General features: G+C 38.6%; 1 protein-coding gene across 1 annotated transcript in view; it reads right to left on the bottom strand.

The window, feature by feature from the left end:
• The window catches only part of LOC115223649 (cadherin-23-like), a 50,181-nt gene that overhangs the window by 3,598 nt on the left and 26,371 nt on the right, over nucleotides 1–20,212 (bottom strand). Inside the window, exons 12-21 of the mRNA XM_036512476.1 lie at nucleotides 19,108–19,537; nucleotides 17,646–17,836; nucleotides 16,112–16,538; nucleotides 14,255–14,451; nucleotides 11,516–11,673; nucleotides 7,848–8,119; nucleotides 6,696–6,892; nucleotides 5,177–5,606; nucleotides 3,941–4,131; nucleotides 2,464–3,290 (exon numbers count right to left, since the gene is read on the bottom strand). Coding sequence (XP_036368369.1) covers nucleotides 2,464–3,290; nucleotides 3,941–4,131; nucleotides 5,177–5,606; nucleotides 6,696–6,892; nucleotides 7,848–8,119; nucleotides 11,516–11,673; nucleotides 14,255–14,451; nucleotides 16,112–16,538; nucleotides 17,646–17,836; nucleotides 19,108–19,537 — 3,320 coding nt within the window. The remainder of the gene's footprint in view (nucleotides 1–2,463; nucleotides 3,291–3,940; nucleotides 4,132–5,176; nucleotides 5,607–6,695; nucleotides 6,893–7,847; nucleotides 8,120–11,515; nucleotides 11,674–14,254; nucleotides 14,452–16,111; nucleotides 16,539–17,645; nucleotides 17,837–19,107; nucleotides 19,538–20,212) is intronic.

A 20,212-nucleotide genomic window follows, 5' to 3' on the forward strand; every position in this document is an offset into this window, starting at 1 on the left:
ACCACACAGCCACTCCTGCACCTACAAATGAGAATACATACATACATACATACATACATACATGCATAAATAAATACATACATACATTTATACATACATACATACATACATACATACATACATACATACATACATACATACATAAATACATGCACAAATCCCCTTTTGATTTTGCTGAGATTCCAATGAAGAAACCTTGGATCTAGGTTAGAAACCGGCTCTTTCTCTATTGGCAGGAAATCTTGAAATAAAACTGAATAATGACATACATACATACATACATACATACGCACATATATGTTTATGATGTGTGCAAGTGTGCACGCATATGTGTGTATATAATGTATACGTGTGTTATGTGTGCTTGTGTTAATTATGAGTTAATTGCCTATAAGCCAGAAAAAGAAACACACTCTATATAACAATGAAGTGGTTATATTTTTACATTGTCAAGCAATATATTTCTGGTTATGATGTATAATAATTGCCAACAGTCCTAGTTCGGGCTATAGCACTTGACCTGGCTATTACCCACTTCCTGATTCACCTGACCCTGGTATTGTTAGAAACCTAACTCTTTTCCTCTGCAATCATCTCACCCTTTACTTCCTCCTCCATCACATACCTCACACACCACTCGAACCACATCTCACTGGATTCCCCATTAATCTTGATAAATATGGAGTTTCATATTTTAGGATAACTGTTAAGATCTTGCTTTGGAAGGGGCATTACTAGCTGGAAGTGCAGACAATAATATAAGAGCGGCACATACCGTGCCGGTGGCATGTAAAAAGCTCCATTTGAGCGTGATCGTTACCAGCGTCACTTTACTGGCACTTGTGCCTATTTCTTTACTACCCACAAGGGGCTAAACACAGAGAAGACAAACAAGGACAGCCAAAGGGATTAAGTCGATTATATCGACCCCAGTGCGTAACTGGTACTTATTTAATCAACCCTGAAAGGATGAAAGGCAAAGTCGACCACAGCAGAATTTGAACTCAGAACGTAACAGCAGACGAAATACATATTTCTTTACTACCCACAAGGGGCTAAACACAGAGGGGACAAACAAGGACAGACACACATTAAGTCGATTATATCGACTCCATTGCGTAACTGGTACTTAATTTATCAACCCCGAAAGGATGAAAGGCAAAGTCGACCTCGGTGGAATTTGAACTCAGAACGTAACGGCAGACAAAATACGGCTACGCATTTCGCCCGGCGTGCTAACGGTTCGGCCAACTTGCCGCCTTACTAGCACTTGTGCCGGTGGCACCTGAACAAAACATTCGAGTGAGGTTGTTGCCAGTGCAGCTGGACTAACTCCTGTGCAGGTGGCATGTAAAAAAACACCATTCCAAGCATGGCCATTGCCAGTACTGCCAGACTGGCCCTTGTGCCGGTGGCACGTAAAAAGCACCCACTACACTCTCGGAGTGGTTGGCGTTAGGAAGGGCATCCAGCTGTAGAAACTCTGCCAGATCAAGATTGGAGCCTGGCGCAGCCATCAGGTTCGCCAGTCCTCAGTCAAATCGTCCAACGGATACTTGCATGGAAAGCGAACGTTAAATGATGATGATGATGACGATGATGATGATGATGATGATGATGATGATGATGATGATGATGATGATGACGACGACGATGATGATGATGATGATGATGATGATTGAAACTGCCCACACAACTAATTCATTTGGAAACTAAGTTCATTTTCTGTGACTTATTCCTGTTTAGAAAAATATTGATTTCAAATGAGATATTTTTGATAAAGATTTTCAAGTTTTTTCCCCTCCTCCCTCTCTCATATTTGGTTTCGCTTTTAATATCTCATATTTACTCTCTCTCTCTCTCTCTCTCTCTCTCTATTTCTTTTACTCACTCCCTTTTTTAAGCTTGTGCTTTCTCCCATTCTCTCTCTCTCTCTCACTGTTTTGACTCTTTCTTTATTCTCTCTTTTATATCACATTATTCCTAGTCTATTTTGCTTTTAACACACACAAGCACACATCACACTCTACCCCCACACACACACACAAACACGCTTCCACACATATACACTCATTTTCGCTCTTTCTCTGTCTCTCTCGCTTTCTCTCTATCTGTCTCTCTCTGTTTCTATTTCCAGATATATAATGCTAACCTTCCTATTCATTCATACATTCATACACACACACACACACACACGCACAGTCACACACACACATACACGCACACACTCCCACACAGTCTCACACACACACACACTCCCACTCACATATACTCTTTCTTTTTCTCTTTCTCTCTCTCGATTTTTCTTTCCAGATATATATTACTAACCTTCTTACTCATTCACACACACACACACACACACACACACACACACACCACACACACACACACACACAGAGGCATACATACAGTCTCTCTCTCCTATTCTCTCTTCTCTCTCTCTCTCTCTCTCTCTAAATTTACCTGGCTGGGACATTCTTTTCTTCTGCAATTTCTTTTTCCTCGATTTCTTTTCCCGTTTTCGGATTTCGTCTCCAGCATCTCTTGGACAACCACCGATAGAGAACCAAGACACCAATCACTTGAAGGAAAGCTAGCAGAAGCAGAATGGCACCAAACCAGGACAAATCTTTCAGCTGAGTCGTTTGACCTGCTCTCTCCACCATCATTTGCGGGGTCATTGATTCATTGCCCCTCTCCATATAAAATGTGACATTACTCGGAAGTTCCTGAAGAATGACGGTCAGCATGGCCACAGACGACAGAGCAGGGATCCCTTTGTCTGTAGCCATTATCAAAAACCTCATGTCCCCAGAGTTATCATATCTCAAAGGATTCTTTAGATATACATCTCCAGTTTCACTAATCCCAAAATATTTTAGGTTTTTAAAATCGTCCATAGCATACTGTATCTCTGCATTGCGTTTCTGATCAAAATCTGTCGCATGAACCGTAAGGTATCGGGAGCCGACTGGATCCGTGATCTGTACAAAAATCGTGTAACTTGATTGGTTGAAAACTGGTGCATTGTCATTGACATCAGTGATGCGGATTTGAATTTCAGTCGCAGCTTGCAAACCTCCTTTGTCTGTCGCATATATTTTGATGGTCTCAATGCTGGGCATAGCATTTCTGTCAACGTCATAATCAACGGCATAGCTTAAGATACCCGTATTGAGGTGGATGGCAAATCTCTGACTGTATTTGTTACCCGCCAATGAAAAAGTCACAGAATCATTCCTGTCTGGGTCTTGAACCTCCAGTGAAGGATCCGGTAGTAAAGTCGCAGCCTCTTGGCAGAAAGAAAATAATAGTAAAAATGAAAACAGGGAAGAATATACCAATATTAAAGAATATTAAATAGCTGGGTATGTCATACTAATTTTATGATATATTACATATCAGGGCTAAAAGATATTGTTATATAAGATAATATATAAGATAACAGAGCTATACAATATCAATTTTATAATATACAGGGTGGCCCAAAAGTAGGTTTACAGTTAGCACGTAGGTACTTTAAATTTCTTTTAAAACATTTTATTACATTTAAATTTCTATCTTACAAACTGAAAAGGGAGCTTGACAAAATTAACTAAATTAGCATAGAATAATTTCTTCATATCGTTTTATAATTAAGATCTAAACTGTTAATATATGAATGCGAAGGAGATAGCCACATTCCTAGTGCCCCCACCCCAAAATAAAACTTAACCTAACGAGCCCATTATTTTATTGTTTTTGCATGAATTATCAGCCCCAAAGGATGAAAGACAAAGTTAGTTTGGGTGGAATTTGAACTCAGGACGTTAAGATCCAGAACAAATGCCACTAGGCATTTTGTCCAACACGCTATCAATTTTGCTAGTTTTCTGCCTGACAAAATGCATAATATTAAAATACATGCAAAACTTATCACAGAAAATCTGTTTGTACTTACAGAGCCTTCTGGAGCCGTAATGTAATAACGTGACATCAGGAAATAAGGGGCCTCGTTGATATTTTCTATGATAATGGTAAAGTTTTCGGGAACTGAATGATTGTGGCCATCATATACAGTGATCGTTATCACATACATGTCGCAGAACTCATAATTCAACTTTTGTCCTTCTTTTAAAGTGACAGCACCACCTGGTGGAGAAGTAGAGAAAGTATTTTGACACAGGGGGAATAAATAACAGTTTTTAACAAAGACACAAAGCCACACATTTTGAGGGTGAGTGGTTTGTCAATCCCATAGACCCCCAATACATGAGTGGTGTTTTATTTATCAACTTTGAGGCATCCCCAAAGTCCATCCCCTCTTCAACATGGTGGGGACACTGGTAACAGGTAGTATCAGAGCCATGCCATTGGGAACTTCGGTTCCTGGTGGGGCCACCCAAGGTGGATTGGTCTGACACTAAGTGGTATTAGGGCCACAACCCGGCAGACGGGGCTCTGGTGAAAATCCTCGGAGTGTCTGCTTCAGCAACTGGCGGCTCCTCGGTCGTTCTGTCCCTGCGTCTGCGGACAATCTGCGGTAACAGGATGTCTCTACATGCGGGATTATTGGGGATCGCTTGTGTAATCCACATATTCCCACGAAACTTCTTCCAAGGTGGAAGAAGCCGACTCAACCCGCCCAGGGTGAATGTCGCCACAAGTACAAGTAAGTAGTATCAACTTTGAGAGGATAAAAGGCAAAGTTGACCTCAGAGAGATTTGAACTCAGATTGTAAAGATGTGGAAGAAATACCAAAAGGAATTTTCTCCATTGTTTTGATGTTTGGTCATGTTCCTCAATTTTCTGAGCTTTGGCCTGCATATTGTGCTCTTCTTTCTGAGATCCAGCTGGAGCGACAGCCCATATTGGTTAGTCACATACCATATGGTCACAGCATGGAGGCACAGGGCTCAGTGGTTAGTGGTTAGTCATGGCAGACACTGGTGTCACACAAAAGGTATCCGTGCTGGCGGCACATAAAAGCACCACCAGCACCAGCACCACCACTGTCACTATCACCACCACCACCACCACCACCACCACAGCTACAACCACCACTGTCATAACCACTAGCACCACCATTCACCACCACTATCACAACCACAACCACCACTATCGTCATCATCATCATCATCATCATCATCTTCAATGATTTTTACGCATCAGCTTCTAAAGTGGTTTGTTACTTACTTCCAGTATCAACATGAAATGTTTCCATTCCGAAAGCCGGAGTAAAGGTGGCTACAAAGAAAGCTGGATCATTTGGGTCCGGATCGTGAAGGAGTAACGTATAGAGCAGACGTGGACTGATATTCTCTGGGACTGTTATCAAAGCTGGAAGATTCTTCACCTTCGGGATCCGGTTCAAGTGACTGACCAAGATCCTCACTTCAGCTCGACCCACCAAGCCCTTAGTGTCTTTGGCCAGAACCCATAAGGTGATGTAGTGGGGCATCATGGTACAGTCGTAGTTGACAGCGAAACTGAGAAGACCCGAGGTTCGGTTGATGCTGAACATTGTGGCATTGCCGTCCTTTGAACCTATGCTGTAGACGATGGCATCATCAGCATCTTCATCAAAGGCTTGCACCACGTGGCTTTCTTGAAGAACAGTCCCTGGCTGGAAAGAGACAGAAGGATTTTGAGAGGAATGGCGAATAATTGAGGAGAGAGATTATGGAAGGAAAATTAAGGTAGGGGTATAGAAAGTGTAGGCATGGTCGTGTGGTTAAAATGCTCACTTTTGCAACTGTGTGGTTTTGAGTTCAGTCCTGTTGTGCAGTACCGCAGTACCTTGGGACAAATGTCTTCTGTTATAGCCTCAGGCCTGCCAACACCTTGTGAGTAAATTTAGCAGACTGAGACTGTGTAGAAGCCTAGCGAGTGTGTGTGTGTGTAGAGAGAGAGAGAGAGAGAGAGAGAGAGAGAGAGAGAGAGAGTGAGAGAGAGAGAGAAAGAGAAAGAGAGAGAAAGAGAGGCAGACAGACACACAGACTGATTGATAGACAGACAGACAGATAGATAGATAGATAGATAGATAGATAGATAGATAGACAGACAGACAGACAGACAGACAGACAGACAGATAGATAGATAGATAGACAGACAGACAGACAGACAGACAGACAGACAGACAGACAGATAGATAGATAGATAGATAGATAGAGAGAGAGAGAGAGATAGATAGATAGATAGATAGATAGAGAGACAGACAGGCAGATAGATAGACAGACAGACAGACAGACAGACAGACAGATAGATAGATAGACAGACAGATAGACAGGGGCTACACACAGAGGGGACAAACGAGAACAGACAAACGGATTAAGTCGATTATATTGACCCCAGTGTGTAACTGGTACTTATTTAATCGACCTCAAAAGGATGAAAGGCAAAGTCGACATCGGGTGGAATTTGAACTCAGAACGTAGCAGCAGACAAAATACCGCAAAGCATTCGCCCAGCATGTTAACATTTCTGCCAGCTCGCCACCTTAATATATGTGGAAACTGGGCTTCCACACAGCTTCTGCCTACGAAATTCACTCATGAGGCATTGGTCATCCTAGGGCTATAGTAAAAGGAACTTCCCCAAGGTGCCATGCAGTGGGACTGAACCAAAAATCCACATGGTTGCAAAGCAAGTTTCTTAACCACACAGCCATGCCTATATCAAGTATTCTATATAAACTGAAGTGAAAATTACTCACCGATCCCTCGTTGGCGCTTATGTAATAGATACTCTCTGTAAACTCAGGAGCTTCATTGACATCTATGATTTCAATGGTCAGATTGCATGGTTTTGAGTCAACGTGACCGTCTGAGACAACAATAACTAGACTATAGTTTTTGAAAGGAGCTGTCTCATAATCAAGTTTATGTCCAGATGATAAATACAAAAAGCCACCTATAACAAACAGTGGAAACTTAGTATTATATATATGTATATATTACGGAGATGTACTTGCATAGCAAGTGACTTGATCTGAGATCGTGTGCCGAAACAAAAATAATTGCAGCATGGAAGGTGTTTATAAGCCATTTAAAAACACACAGAAACCATTAGATTCACTTCAACATTTAAATTTAATTTGTCAAAATATTTTCATCGCTTTGAAACCACAACCTGACAAAATTCCATGCTGCATAATATATATATATATATATATATATATATATATATATATATATATATATATATATAATTATATATATATATATATAAGAAATTAAAAAAGGAAATACGCACACTTACATAGTTTTAATATAATTTTTAATATATCAACCGGTTTCAGTATCGCTATTCATGATATTATGTTTTACTTATTTGAACATATATATTTTCTTAAGAAGAAATTTTGTCCATGTTGTGTGTGATGAAATTGCTACATTTATATATATCTATATATATATATATATATATATATATATATATCTATATATATATATATATAAAGTGCTGAACAGTCAGAACACAAGGAGAAAAAGTTAGATAGAGAAAGACGAAAGCTGAACAAATGGGAAACTAGACAGAAAACTTAATGGTCGGGAAATATAGACAAAGACACAATACACAGAATATTCGAATATTCGCAGCTGAATTTTCTTCATTAGTCAATGAGTCAAAATATCATAGTAGTTTTGAACAAAGTTTGGAACACAGGTCTGAAAATTAGAATTTTCATATTAAATGACCAAAATGTTATTTAATTTGCAATATATTATTACAAGGCTAAAAGTTTGGAACATAGGTCTGAAAATTAGAATTTTAAAAATTAAATGCCCAAATATATACCAATTCTTAGTTAATGGTGCTATCGAGGATAAGAAAAACGAATGTGAGACTTTCAAAATAAACTTACTCGTCTGGTTCAAGTAAAATCTCGTTATTCCATCCACGGGTGAAATTTTGATTTTGTAAAGAAATTCATCCCAAGGATCATTGTCCTGGACTTGTATTGCAAGAACCTCCATTTCTGCTGGATGGTTTTCTGGTAAAGAAATGACTGGTGGTAGGTGAACAATCCGTGGTGCATTATTAATTGAATGAACTGTAACATTGACCAAAGTGGTGTCCTGCAGATTATGCCTGTCTTTCACAGCAACAACCAGAAATATATTTGAAGGGTGGAGTCTATAATTAAAAAAATCATACACCCACATATATATATACAGGGGTTGAACAAGATAATGGAAACACCTAGCATCACAGCATCATAATTTTGAAATATCTATAAAACCGTCAAAAGCTTGTTTATTTTTATGTTTTTTTTATTTATTATTATGTTACTTAATATGTTTTACTAAAATTGCTGTTTCTTTTCAGACATCATGAGAAAAAGGTAATTAGAATTCATTAAAATGACAGATCTATCGGACTTTCAAAGAGGGCAAATTGTTGGTGCTCATATGGCAGGTGCTAGCATAACGAAAACAGCCGAGATGTTTGGTGTATCAAGAAGTGCTGTGTCCCGAAAGGGAGTTTTGCAACATGAACTGAAACAACTGTTGTGCTAATAAATCATTTTTTATACTCCATCTTCTCTATTAATCTTTAATTTATATATATATATATATTAGAAGGTTTGGAGATGTTGTACAGGTGTTATATATGAGAAGAAATAAGGTACTCAGAAATCTGGATGATTTTGTATTTACAGACATGCTACATGTTTTTATAAATCATATATTAGTGCTTGCATCCACTCTAGTGGATTCTTCAATCTGAAGAATCTACTAGGGTGGAGGCAAGCACTAATATATTATTTATAAAAACAGGTGACATAATAATAAAAATCTGTAAATACAAAACCATCCAGATTTCTGAGTACCTTATTTCTTCTAATATATATATATATATATATATATATATATGTATGTATGTATGTATGTACACACACACAAACACACACACACACACATATATATAAATAAATACAGTGTACATTTAAACACATAAGAGGTATCCATCATAGGACTCCCTGCACGCTAGAGAGGACAGTTAAATTCTAAACCACTATTGGGAATAAAATTTCGAAGGGAATGGAAAATAAAAAACATTTTATAGACTAAATTTTTACACGCTAGGCCACTGGTAATGGATATTCTAATATTTCTTATTACCCTTTGATATATTAATATATTATAAATATATATATATATATATATATATATATATATATATTCAATTAGAAGCGAAATTAGCCTCATTAAGGGATGGTATTATCCAATAATTCCTGGTTCAATACCTAATATTTGTTGTGAATAATAATATTCATAAAACAATGGGTTTATATATAAATCATGGTTTATTGTCATTCAAAAGAAAATAAGAAAATACAGATATAGCTTTTAATAAAAAATTATTATTCGCAAAAATCAAACACAGTCCCTTACAGCTGTTTCAATTAAGCTTAAAAGATTAAATAGCAATAGAGCAGTAGGAAAACGATATATGTATTATATTTTAGACTCGTCACATCAGACTTCTATGGTGATTCACTGAGTCTGCTGCGATGATTCTAGAATACAACACATAAAAGCCTAATGGCATACCCTTTTTCTACCGCTCTGAAGAGATTTTGTCTAATACAATGATTTTAATAATTGCTATTTAATCGTAACAGCTGTAAGGGACCATACTTGATTTTTACAGATAAAATGTTTTTATTAAATGCTATTTCTACATTTATTACTTTCTGATATATATATATATATAATATATATATATATTAATATATATATATATATATATCATCATCATATCATCATCATCGTTTAACGTCCGTTCTCCATGCTAGCATGGGTTGGACGGTTCGACCGGGGATCTGGGAAGCCAGAAGGCTGCACCAGGCTCCAGTCTTATCATATATATATATATATATATATATATATATATATATATATCAGTATATTATAGAGCTATGTATATATATATCTATGTTATATATATATATATATTATATATATATATATATATATATATATATAGTATATATAGTAGATATATGTATATATATATGAATATATGTGCATGTATATAAATATCGACATATTACATATATATATGTATATATTTATATAATAAGTATAGGAAAGAATGGAGCTGAACGAAGATTTAACAAAATTCCTTTATTTTATTTCGACATATGTTTCGAAGTCTGCAAAATCCCTAATTCCGAATGAATAAGGAGTCCATTATGCAGCTTTCTCTTCAGGAAAATCCAGGAACTTCTTTTGCCAACAAAATGCACAAGTTTTTAGATGACTGCTCACGAGGAAGCCCATAGCTATGAAGTTCCTGGATTTTCTTGAAGAGAAAGCTGCATAATGGACTCCTTATTTATTAGGAATTAGGGATTTTGCAGACTTCGAAACATATGTCGAAAATAAAATAAAGGAATTTTGTTAAATCTTCGTTCAGCTCCATTCTTTCCTATACTTATTATATTAAAGTAAACTTCAAATTTCCGCACTAAGGCACGGAGTATATGCCCTATTGTCGTCGAAACTTCAACCGTGGTCTTTCTGTTGTGAGTTTGCTACCCAGGTATCGGTTATCTTCGAATTATCCGTATAAGATAATTCATTTATCTACTTAAATATATATATATATATATATTATATTATATATATATATAATATATATAACACATATATATGTATATATGTGTATGTATATCTATATATATATATATATATATATAAATGTACACATATTTACACATAATCTACATATACATGATACATGCATTAGCTGGGACTCCATTAGTTACGACAACGACGATTCTAGTTGACACAATAAATGGAACAGCCTGCTCATGAAATTAACGTGCAAGTGGTTGAGCATTCCACAGACACATGTACCCTTAACATAGTTTTCAGGGAGATTCAGTGTTACACAGAATGTGTCATGACTGGCCCTTTGAAATACAAGTGCAAGTCATTTTTGCCAGCTGATTGGACTGGAGCAAGATGAGATAAAGTGTCTTGCTCAAGGACTCAACACATCACTGGGAATCGAACTTATGACCATATGATCGTGAGCTGAATACCCTAACAGCTAAGCCACACATCTTCACTACACATATACATGAGACCTCCTTCGGTCTCATGTATATGTTGCCCTCCAGGCACAAGTCCGGGCAAGGCTGTTTATGGAAGACCAGCAGTCGCCCATGCATACCAGCCTCCTCTCTCTCCATACCACAGATGTTATCCAAGGGAAAGGCAAAAGGGGCCGATACAGCTTGCACCTGTGACGTCGCAACTAATTTCTACTGCTGAGTGATATGGAGCAACGTGAAATAAAGTGTCTTGCTCAAGAACACAACACACAGCCCAGTCCGATATTCGAACTCACAACCTCACGATCATAAGCTCGACGCTCTAACCACTGAGCCATGCGCCTTCACACATATACATATAAACATACATATATACATGCCCATGTACACATATATACGTATACAAATTCTCGTCCATACAGAGAAATTTAGGACACTATAATAGTTATTGAACATTGCATTACCTGACATTATAATCGATAGCAAAACTTATATTTCCAGTGATTGGATCTATAGAAAACCAGCTGCTGTTATCTGAACTCATCATACTGAAGTGGTAGGTGTCATTGATGTCCGGATCAATTACTTTAAATTGTACATACATCGGCAACACAGTTCCACCCTGTTAAATATACAATATAAAGAGCAGAGTCTTAATTTATCAGAATCACTTGTCATCAACAATTCAAACACAAAATAATAATTTAATTTGTTGTGTCTGGGGAGAGTCATTTTCTTTTTGTGCCTTATAATGTAACACACACAAAATAAAATAAATAAATAAAAAAATTAAAATAAGGAAAAAAAGCAAAAAGTGGAAATTTTACCGGTGAGTGTGTTACATAATAAGGCACAAAAAGAAAATGACTCTCCCCAGACACAAAAAAATATGCTTCAACACACGAACTCATATAAAGAATCTTGCAAACCAAATCCAAAAACGAAATAATCATTTAATGTTCTTATATGAGCATATGTTAATTGCAGGTATGGCTGTGTGGTAAGAAGTTTGCTTCCCAACCGCATGGTTTCAGGTTCAGTCCCACTGTTTTGCTGGACTGCTATGTCATAGGAATGTAAACACACCAGCACCTGTTGTCAAGCTCTAATAGGAGACAAACACAGACACAATGACACACGCACCAACATATATCTGTGTGTGTGTGTATTGCCTCCACCTCCCAACACCCTCACACCACACCACACACCACTGCACCTTACACCTATTTCTTTACTACCCACAAGGGGCTAAACACAGAGGGGACAAACAAGGACAGACAAACGGATTAAGTCGATTGCATCGACCCCAGTGAGTAACTGGTACTTATTTAATCGACCCCGAAACGAAAGGATGAAAGACAAAGTCAACCTCGGCGGAATTTGAACTCAGAACGTAGCGGCAGACGAAATACCGCTAAGCATTTCGCCCGGCGTGCTAACGCGTCTGCCAGCTCACCTTACACCTATTTCTTTATTACCCACAAGGGGCTAAACACAGAGGGGACAAACAAGGACAGACAAAGGTATTAAGTCGATTACATCGACCCCAGTGCGTAACTGGTACTTATTTAATCGACCCCGAAAGGATGAAAGGCAAAGTCGACCTCGGCGGAATTTGAACTCAGAACGTAACGGCAGACGAAATACGGCTACGCATTTCGTCCGGCGTGCTAACGATTCTGCCAGCTCACCTTACACCACCATACCACAACACATCACATCACAAGACACCACCATGCACACACACACACACACACACACACACACACACATGCCATCATCATCATTTAACACCCATCTTCCAGACATGCATGGGTACGATTGTTCACAGGAGCTGGCCAGGTAGAAAAACCTCCCTATGCTACTCTGACTGCTTTGGTATCATTTTTTACAGCTGGATGCCCTTCCAAATGCCAAAACACTTCACAGTGTGAACTGGATGCGTTTTATGTGGCACCAGCACTGGCAGGGTCACCAAATAACTCGCAAGACAAGGGATTATGAAAAGGACAGGAGCATTTGAGGAAGGGAACTCATGTCAAGAGAGAAGGGTCCTTCTAATTTAATTAAATTCTATGTCTTTGTGCAACTGAAGATTGCTCTACATTTTAAATTGAAGTAATGAAATGATTGCATTGTTCAATTAAATGGAGTTGCATGAAACGATCGCAATGCTTACCTCTGGATATCCTTGTTGCTTATTTGATTTTAATCACCTCATATATATATATAATATACAGATTATATATGACTATATATATATATATATATATATATATATATATATTATATATAAATTAAATTAGAGAGTAAAACCATACTCCCTAATATTATTTATATATTATATATATATATATATATATATATATATATTTTAATGGAAGCACTCCGTCGGTTACGACGATGAAGGTTCCGGTTGATCCGAATCAACGGAACAGCCTGCTCGTGAAATAACGTGTAAGGGCTGAGCACTCCACAACAGGGTACCCTTAACGTAGTCTCGAGGGATATTCAGCGTGACACAGAGAGTGACAAGGCCGGCCCCTTGAAATACAGGTACAACAGAAACAGGAAGTAAGAGTGAGAGAAAGTTGTGGTGAAAGAGTACAGCAGGGATCACCACCACCCCTGCCGGAGCATCGTGGAGCTTTTAGGTGTTTTCGCTCAATAAACACTCACAACGCCCGGTCTGGGAATCGAAACCGCGAATCCGCTTCCCTAACCACTGGGCCATTGCACCTCCCACACATATAATATATATATATAGATATATATATATATATATATATATATAATATACATATACATACATATATATATATATATATATATATATATAATATATATATGCACGCTTGTGTATCTGTAAGTCTTTTATGTGTCTGTGATTGTCCACCCATCACTGCTTGACAACTGGTATTGATGTGTTTACATCCCTGTAACTTAGTAATTTGGCAAAATAAATTGAGAGAATAAATACCAGGCTTAAAGAAAAGTAAGTGCTGGGGTCAAGTCATTCGATTAAGAATTCTTCAAGGCAGTGCCCCAGCATGGTCACAGTCAGATGATTGAAACAAAGCAGAAGATAACAGATAAAAGATATTAAACCATTGAGTTTATTTAATTTCAAACACAACTGTTGAACTCATCCTAACAACATTGAAAAAAAAAGGTGGTGGCATGCAAGGGGATGTTCTACTCACCTTGCTTTCAACAACATCAATAAAATACAGGCGAGAATAGAAGTGTGGAGCTTCGTTTACATCAACAATTTGCAAGGTAAGATTGGAGAAATCTGAATGGGACTTGCCATCGTTCACAGATACAGAAAGTATAAAGCTAACATCAGACATAGCTTCGTAGTTAAGCATTTGGTCAGCCGCTGTAAATAGCTTTCTACCTGTAATATGAAGAGTAAACACTGTATACATACATTATATACCTATATGTAAGTATATCATTATTTCATTTAATGTCCATTTTCCATACCAGCTTGACAGGAAGTACCAAGGCCAGGGTCCACCCCAGATTTCCTAGTCTGATTTGGTTTGATTTTTATGTCTGGAATCTCTTTCTAACACAAACCACTCCACAAAATGTACTGGGTACTTTTTACGTGTCACCATCCCCAATAGTTATTACACGGCACCAGCACCCACACCAGTCGTAATGACATTTAATTATGAAAATTGGCACCCGTGCCAGTGGAGCACTAGGTGCACCATCCGAGCGTGGTCGTTGCCAGAGCAGCTGACTGGCTTCCGTGCTGGTGCCACGTAAAAACGTCGGTGGCACGGGAAAAAATATTTGAGCAAAGTTGTTGCCAGTGCCGCTAGACTGTCTCCTGTTATTTGTCTTGCTAGTAATAGCAATCAAATCTTCCTCAAATGATCACAGCCTGCTAACACAACAAAGAAATAGGATATATAAATATTCATTTGCCATCATGGCTGTAATGCATTTGCAACTACAACAGCAAGAATATCAATGACAATAAAGTAAAGGTAAAGATCCCCTTTGGTCATGAATGACCATGGGATTGAACCTAGAATGTTCCCCTCCAAGGCTCAAGTCTGGGTGAGGTTATTTACAGAAGGCTAACAGTTGGCCATACATATCAGCCTCCCTTCTCCATGCCACCCATGTACTTACTTACTTGTACTTGTGGCGACATTCACCCTGGGCGGGTTGAGTCGGCTTCTTCTACCACCCTCGAGGCATCACGAACCATGGCAGCCCACGCACGACGGCCCTGTGCCAGTTCACTGGAGATAGCGAGCCAGTCACGGTTCCATCGGCGCAGGCCGACCACCTGCGGACCCGTGAGCACGGAGAGGTCCTCCTTGATCGTCATAGCCCAGGTTTTCAGCTGCCCGCCCGCGCATTTCCGCCAGTTGGGAAGTGGAGTTGAGAGAAGGACATCACGGCTCAGTTCACCCACCGGACGCCTACATGCAAGGTCAAACCACCGCAAGCGCCGTTGCAGAAGGACAGATGGAAGGGGCCGCAGAGACAGGCGAAGTCGGAGATTGGCGGTGGGAACTCGATCCACCCGACGGCAGCGAAGAATGCACCGGAGGCAGTCATTGTCAAAGACTTCCAGCCTTCGTTGATCGACCACCCATATAGGTCACGTTTCACAGCCATAGAGAAGTACTGTACGAAGGACGGCCTAATATATTCGCCCTTTGGTCACCGATGAGATCTCCCTTCGGTCCCACCGACACCGCGTCCAAAGGCAGATCGAGCAGCATTGATGCGATGATCGACCTCAGCTGCACCCTGACCGTTTGACCCCAAGTAGACGAAAGACTCCAGACTCCATGTTATCCAAGGCAAAGGCAAAGGGGCCGATACAGCTTGGCACCAGTGACATCACAACTCATTTCTACAGCTAAGTGAACTGGAGCAACGTGAAATAAAGTATCTTGCTTAAGAATACAACACACAGCCCAGTCCAGGAATTGAACTCACTATCTCATGATTGTGAGCCTGACGCTCTAACCACTGAGCCATATGCTTTCACCAACAACGATAACAGAATTAAAGGACCTACTTACTTTTATCATCAAATGTAAACCACACAGCTCCTTGAGGTGGGAAATAGATGAAGTTGAACGACACAGCATCCTTGTCAGCATCATATACATCTACCTGAAACAATTCTGTACCTGGTTTTGTTTCTTCTTTAACATAGACAGTCTGTGGTAAGTTGATTATCTTTGGTACCCGGTTCATAGCCTTCACATCAATATCCACCCTGGCCGTGCTGCTCAATCCTGACGAATCATATGCTGTGACATTGATTGAGCTAACCTTTGGCATCGTGGTAGTACTGTAATTGACGGCAAAGTACAGTTCACCTGTTGTACTATTAATTGCAAATAGACTGTGATTCGAACCTTTGCTAATTTTATACTGAGTGATGTCTCCTTGGTCAGGTTCTATCGTATTCAAAGGAATAATGTTTGTAAACACCGTTCTTTCCTAAAAGACAGAAATAAAACATGACCTGGGGCAAAAAACGGTTACAACAATAATAGTTCTTTCTAATATAAGCACAGCCCCTGAAGTTTTGGGCGAGGGGTATCTAGACAATTATATTAACCCCCAGTGCTCATATTGTATGTATTGCATTGACCCCCACCAAAAAGATGACATTCAAAGCCAACTTGTGCAGAATTTGAACTCAGAATGTAAAACTGGAAGAAATACCATTTAGTATTTTGTCTGATGCACTAATGATTCAACCAACTCACCACCTTTATAATGCTGCTGAGACCCGCTTCGGTCATGACTGACCGTGGGATTGCACCTAAAAAGTTACCCTCCCAGGCACAAGTCTGGGCAAGGTTGTTTTATGGAAGACCGGCAGTCACCCATGCCTCCCCTCTCCACGACACCAGTGTTATCCAAGGGAAAGGCAAAGGGGCCAATACAGCTTGGCACCTGTGACATCGCAACTCATTTCTACAGATGAGTGAACTGGAGCAACGTGGAATAAAGTGTCTTTCTCAAGAACACAACACGAAGCCTGGTCCGGGATTCGAGCTCACCACCTCACGATCGTAAGCTCGACGCTCTAACCACTGAGCCATGCACCTTCACATCTTTATAATAATAATAATAATAATAATAATAATAATAATAATAATAATAATAATAATGGTGGTTCGTTCAACATCCTTAAACAACCCTTATTCAGGGACCTTTTGAGCGGGATGGGCTACTCGACCAGAAGAAAATTCTAACTGGGCCCCACCTGCAAGGTCATGTGCTGCTTATCTTGATATGAGATCACCATGTCATGCACATATGGTTGTGATGCATGTGCCTGGTGTACCCTTATCAGACGGGTAGTCATGATGGGTATATTGGGCTTCGTATATTTTACCCCAGTGTCACTTTGATGGCATGATCTGCTCTCTCACTCAATAATAATAATAATAATAATAATAATAATAATAATAATAATAATAATAATAATAATAATAATAACGATTGTGCCACTTCACCACCTAAATCTACTGGTATACCAAAAACTGGGTGGACCTACACTAGAAACATGAAGGACAAATAAGAAGAGATAAATACCTTTGCTTCAAGAGTTTTTACGTAGAAAATCTGTGACGTAAAATATGGTGGTTCATTGGAGTCTGTGATGACAATGGTCAGGTTATATGACGGAGAATTTAAATGGCCATCACTCGCTGTCAAACGAACTGTAAACTCCTTTGCTGTCATCATTTCATAATCTAGATTTCCTGACACATGGACTGCTCCAGCTTGACAAAAAGAAAAGCAAAAAAATAAATAAACAAATAAATAAACATATAGTATCTTTTACTCTTTTACTTGTTTCAGTTATTTGACTGCAGCCATGCTGGAGCACTGCCTTTAGTATATATCTGTAAACAACAAACATATATGTTAGTTTAACACTCAGGAAGTGAGAAAGTCTTTTACATTTCGAGCCTATGCTCTTCGATACAAAAGAGTACAGAAATAAACAGAGAGAAAATTAAAAAAAAGATTCAGTAGCTAGTGATCTACCATGGCAAAAACTATATATATATATATACTGAAAATACACCTGAAGCTGAGTATAGAAATGTAAAATTACGGCATTCAAAACTACTCTAAATATCAATTTTTATCCCCTGATGGAAATTCCCATTTTTGAGGGTAGTTCAGAGCTGCTGGAATTTAATGTGAGACAATTAGAAGATCTTTCAAGCCTGAAAATCCTTGATCATTGACAACAACAACAATAACAACAACAATGTGATTGGCAACTGGAGCCTCATACTTTTATAATACCATTATTGATTCAGGGGGTTGCAAATAAGAAAAATTCTACTAGTCCCATAGTGATAGTTGATGGGGCAATCATAGAAGTTTTCTTTGGAGGAGGAGGGTGAAAACGAAATGGAGGAGAGGAAGAGTAAAAGGAAAAGAGAAGGCGGAGAAGAGAAGGAGGAAGAGTAGGAGAAGGTAGAATAAGAAGAGGAGGAGGAGAGTAAGAGGGGAAGTGAAGGAAGAAGAGAAGAAGGGAGAAGAGAGGAGGAAGAGTAGCAGAAGGTAGAAAGAGGAAGAGGAGGAAGAAGAAGAGGTGGAAGAGGAGGAGGAAGATGTGGAAGAGGAGGAAGAAGGAGAGGTGGAAGAGGAGAAAGAAGAATAGGTGGAAGAGGCAGAAGAAGATTAGGTGGAAGAGGAGGAAGAAGAAGAGGTGGAAGAGGAGGAAGAAAAAGGGATGGAAGAGGAGGAAGAGGTGGAGGAAGAGAAAGAAGTGGAGGAGGCTGAAGAAGAAGGAAGAGCAGATGTAACAGAAAGTGAATAAGAAGATTGAGAAGAAGAAAAGAGGAGGAGGTAAGAGGAGGAGAAAGGAGAGGAGGAAAAAGGAGGAAGGGAGGGAGAAAGAAAGAAGAAGAGGAGGAGGAAAAGGCGAACAAGCAGGAAGAGATAGAAAAGGAGAAGGAAAAGAAGGGACAAGACAATGAAAATGCCAAAAGATAAGAAAGAAATAGAGATAAGAAGGAGTCAAAAAATTACGTACTGGACTGATTAAAGAAGAACTTGGATGAAGCTCCAACTGTCAAATAATCAATTTGGTAAAACACCGTATCTTCAGCATCGGGATCCACAGCCTTGATTTTATATATCTCAGTATTGTTAGGTGTGTTCTCTGATACCATCAATGACAAGGGAAGTCCTGTAACCACTGGAGCTTTATTCAATGATATGATTGATATGTCAACCGTTGCAGTGTCCGACAAACCACCACGGTCATTGACCGAGATGGTAAGCATCACATGATGTGGTACTATATGGGAATTATAGTCGAGAGTTGTGATGAGATCATTGGTGAGAGGATCGAATTTGAAGAAACTGCTGTAATTTCCTGGTTCCACCGTGAAGTTGTACTCATCGTTGAAATCTGGATCACTCACTTCAAATGCAGATGATTTCATTAATACCAAACCTTTCTGAGGAAAAAGTAAAAGAATAAAAAAAATATAAGACTTATTTTAACCCTTTTACTGTGGAAGTCAGATTTATATATATATATATATAATATATATATATATATATATACATATATATATATATATATATATACAATTTATAAGTAAGGGCAAAAGAAAAATTTCTAATGCCAAAATATGCCGAAAATAGACACTACGTCAATAACAATGTAATTTATCACTAACAAGCACGCATTTCGAAGAAGGCCAACAGAAATTTCTAAAAATTCCCGTTATTACAATATCGGACCCGATTTCAGAGTTAGTTCATAAGAACCTTCCCTTCATCAGTGATAAATGCGACACAGGAATAAGTGAAATACTTACTTATACCCTTCATGAAGGGAAGGTTCTTATGAACTAACTCTGAAATCGGGTCCGATATGATAATAACGGGATTTTTTTAGAAATTTCTCTCAGCTTTCTTTGAAACACGTGCTTGTAGTGATAAATTACATGGTTATTGGCGTAGTGTCTATTTTCGGCATATTTTGGCATTAGAAATTTTTTCTTTTACCCTTACTTATAAATTGTTTATAAATTAAACCTTTAAAGGTATTTTTTAATATGCTGGCCATTGATAGAATTTTTTTCGAAAAATTTTATCCTACTTCAGATGTTAATTTATATATCTAT

Source organism: Octopus sinensis, linkage group LG23 (assembly GCF_006345805.1).
Source record: "Octopus sinensis linkage group LG23, ASM634580v1, whole genome shotgun sequence".
Classification (NCBI taxonomy): domain Eukaryota; kingdom Metazoa; phylum Mollusca; class Cephalopoda; order Octopoda; family Octopodidae; genus Octopus; species Octopus sinensis.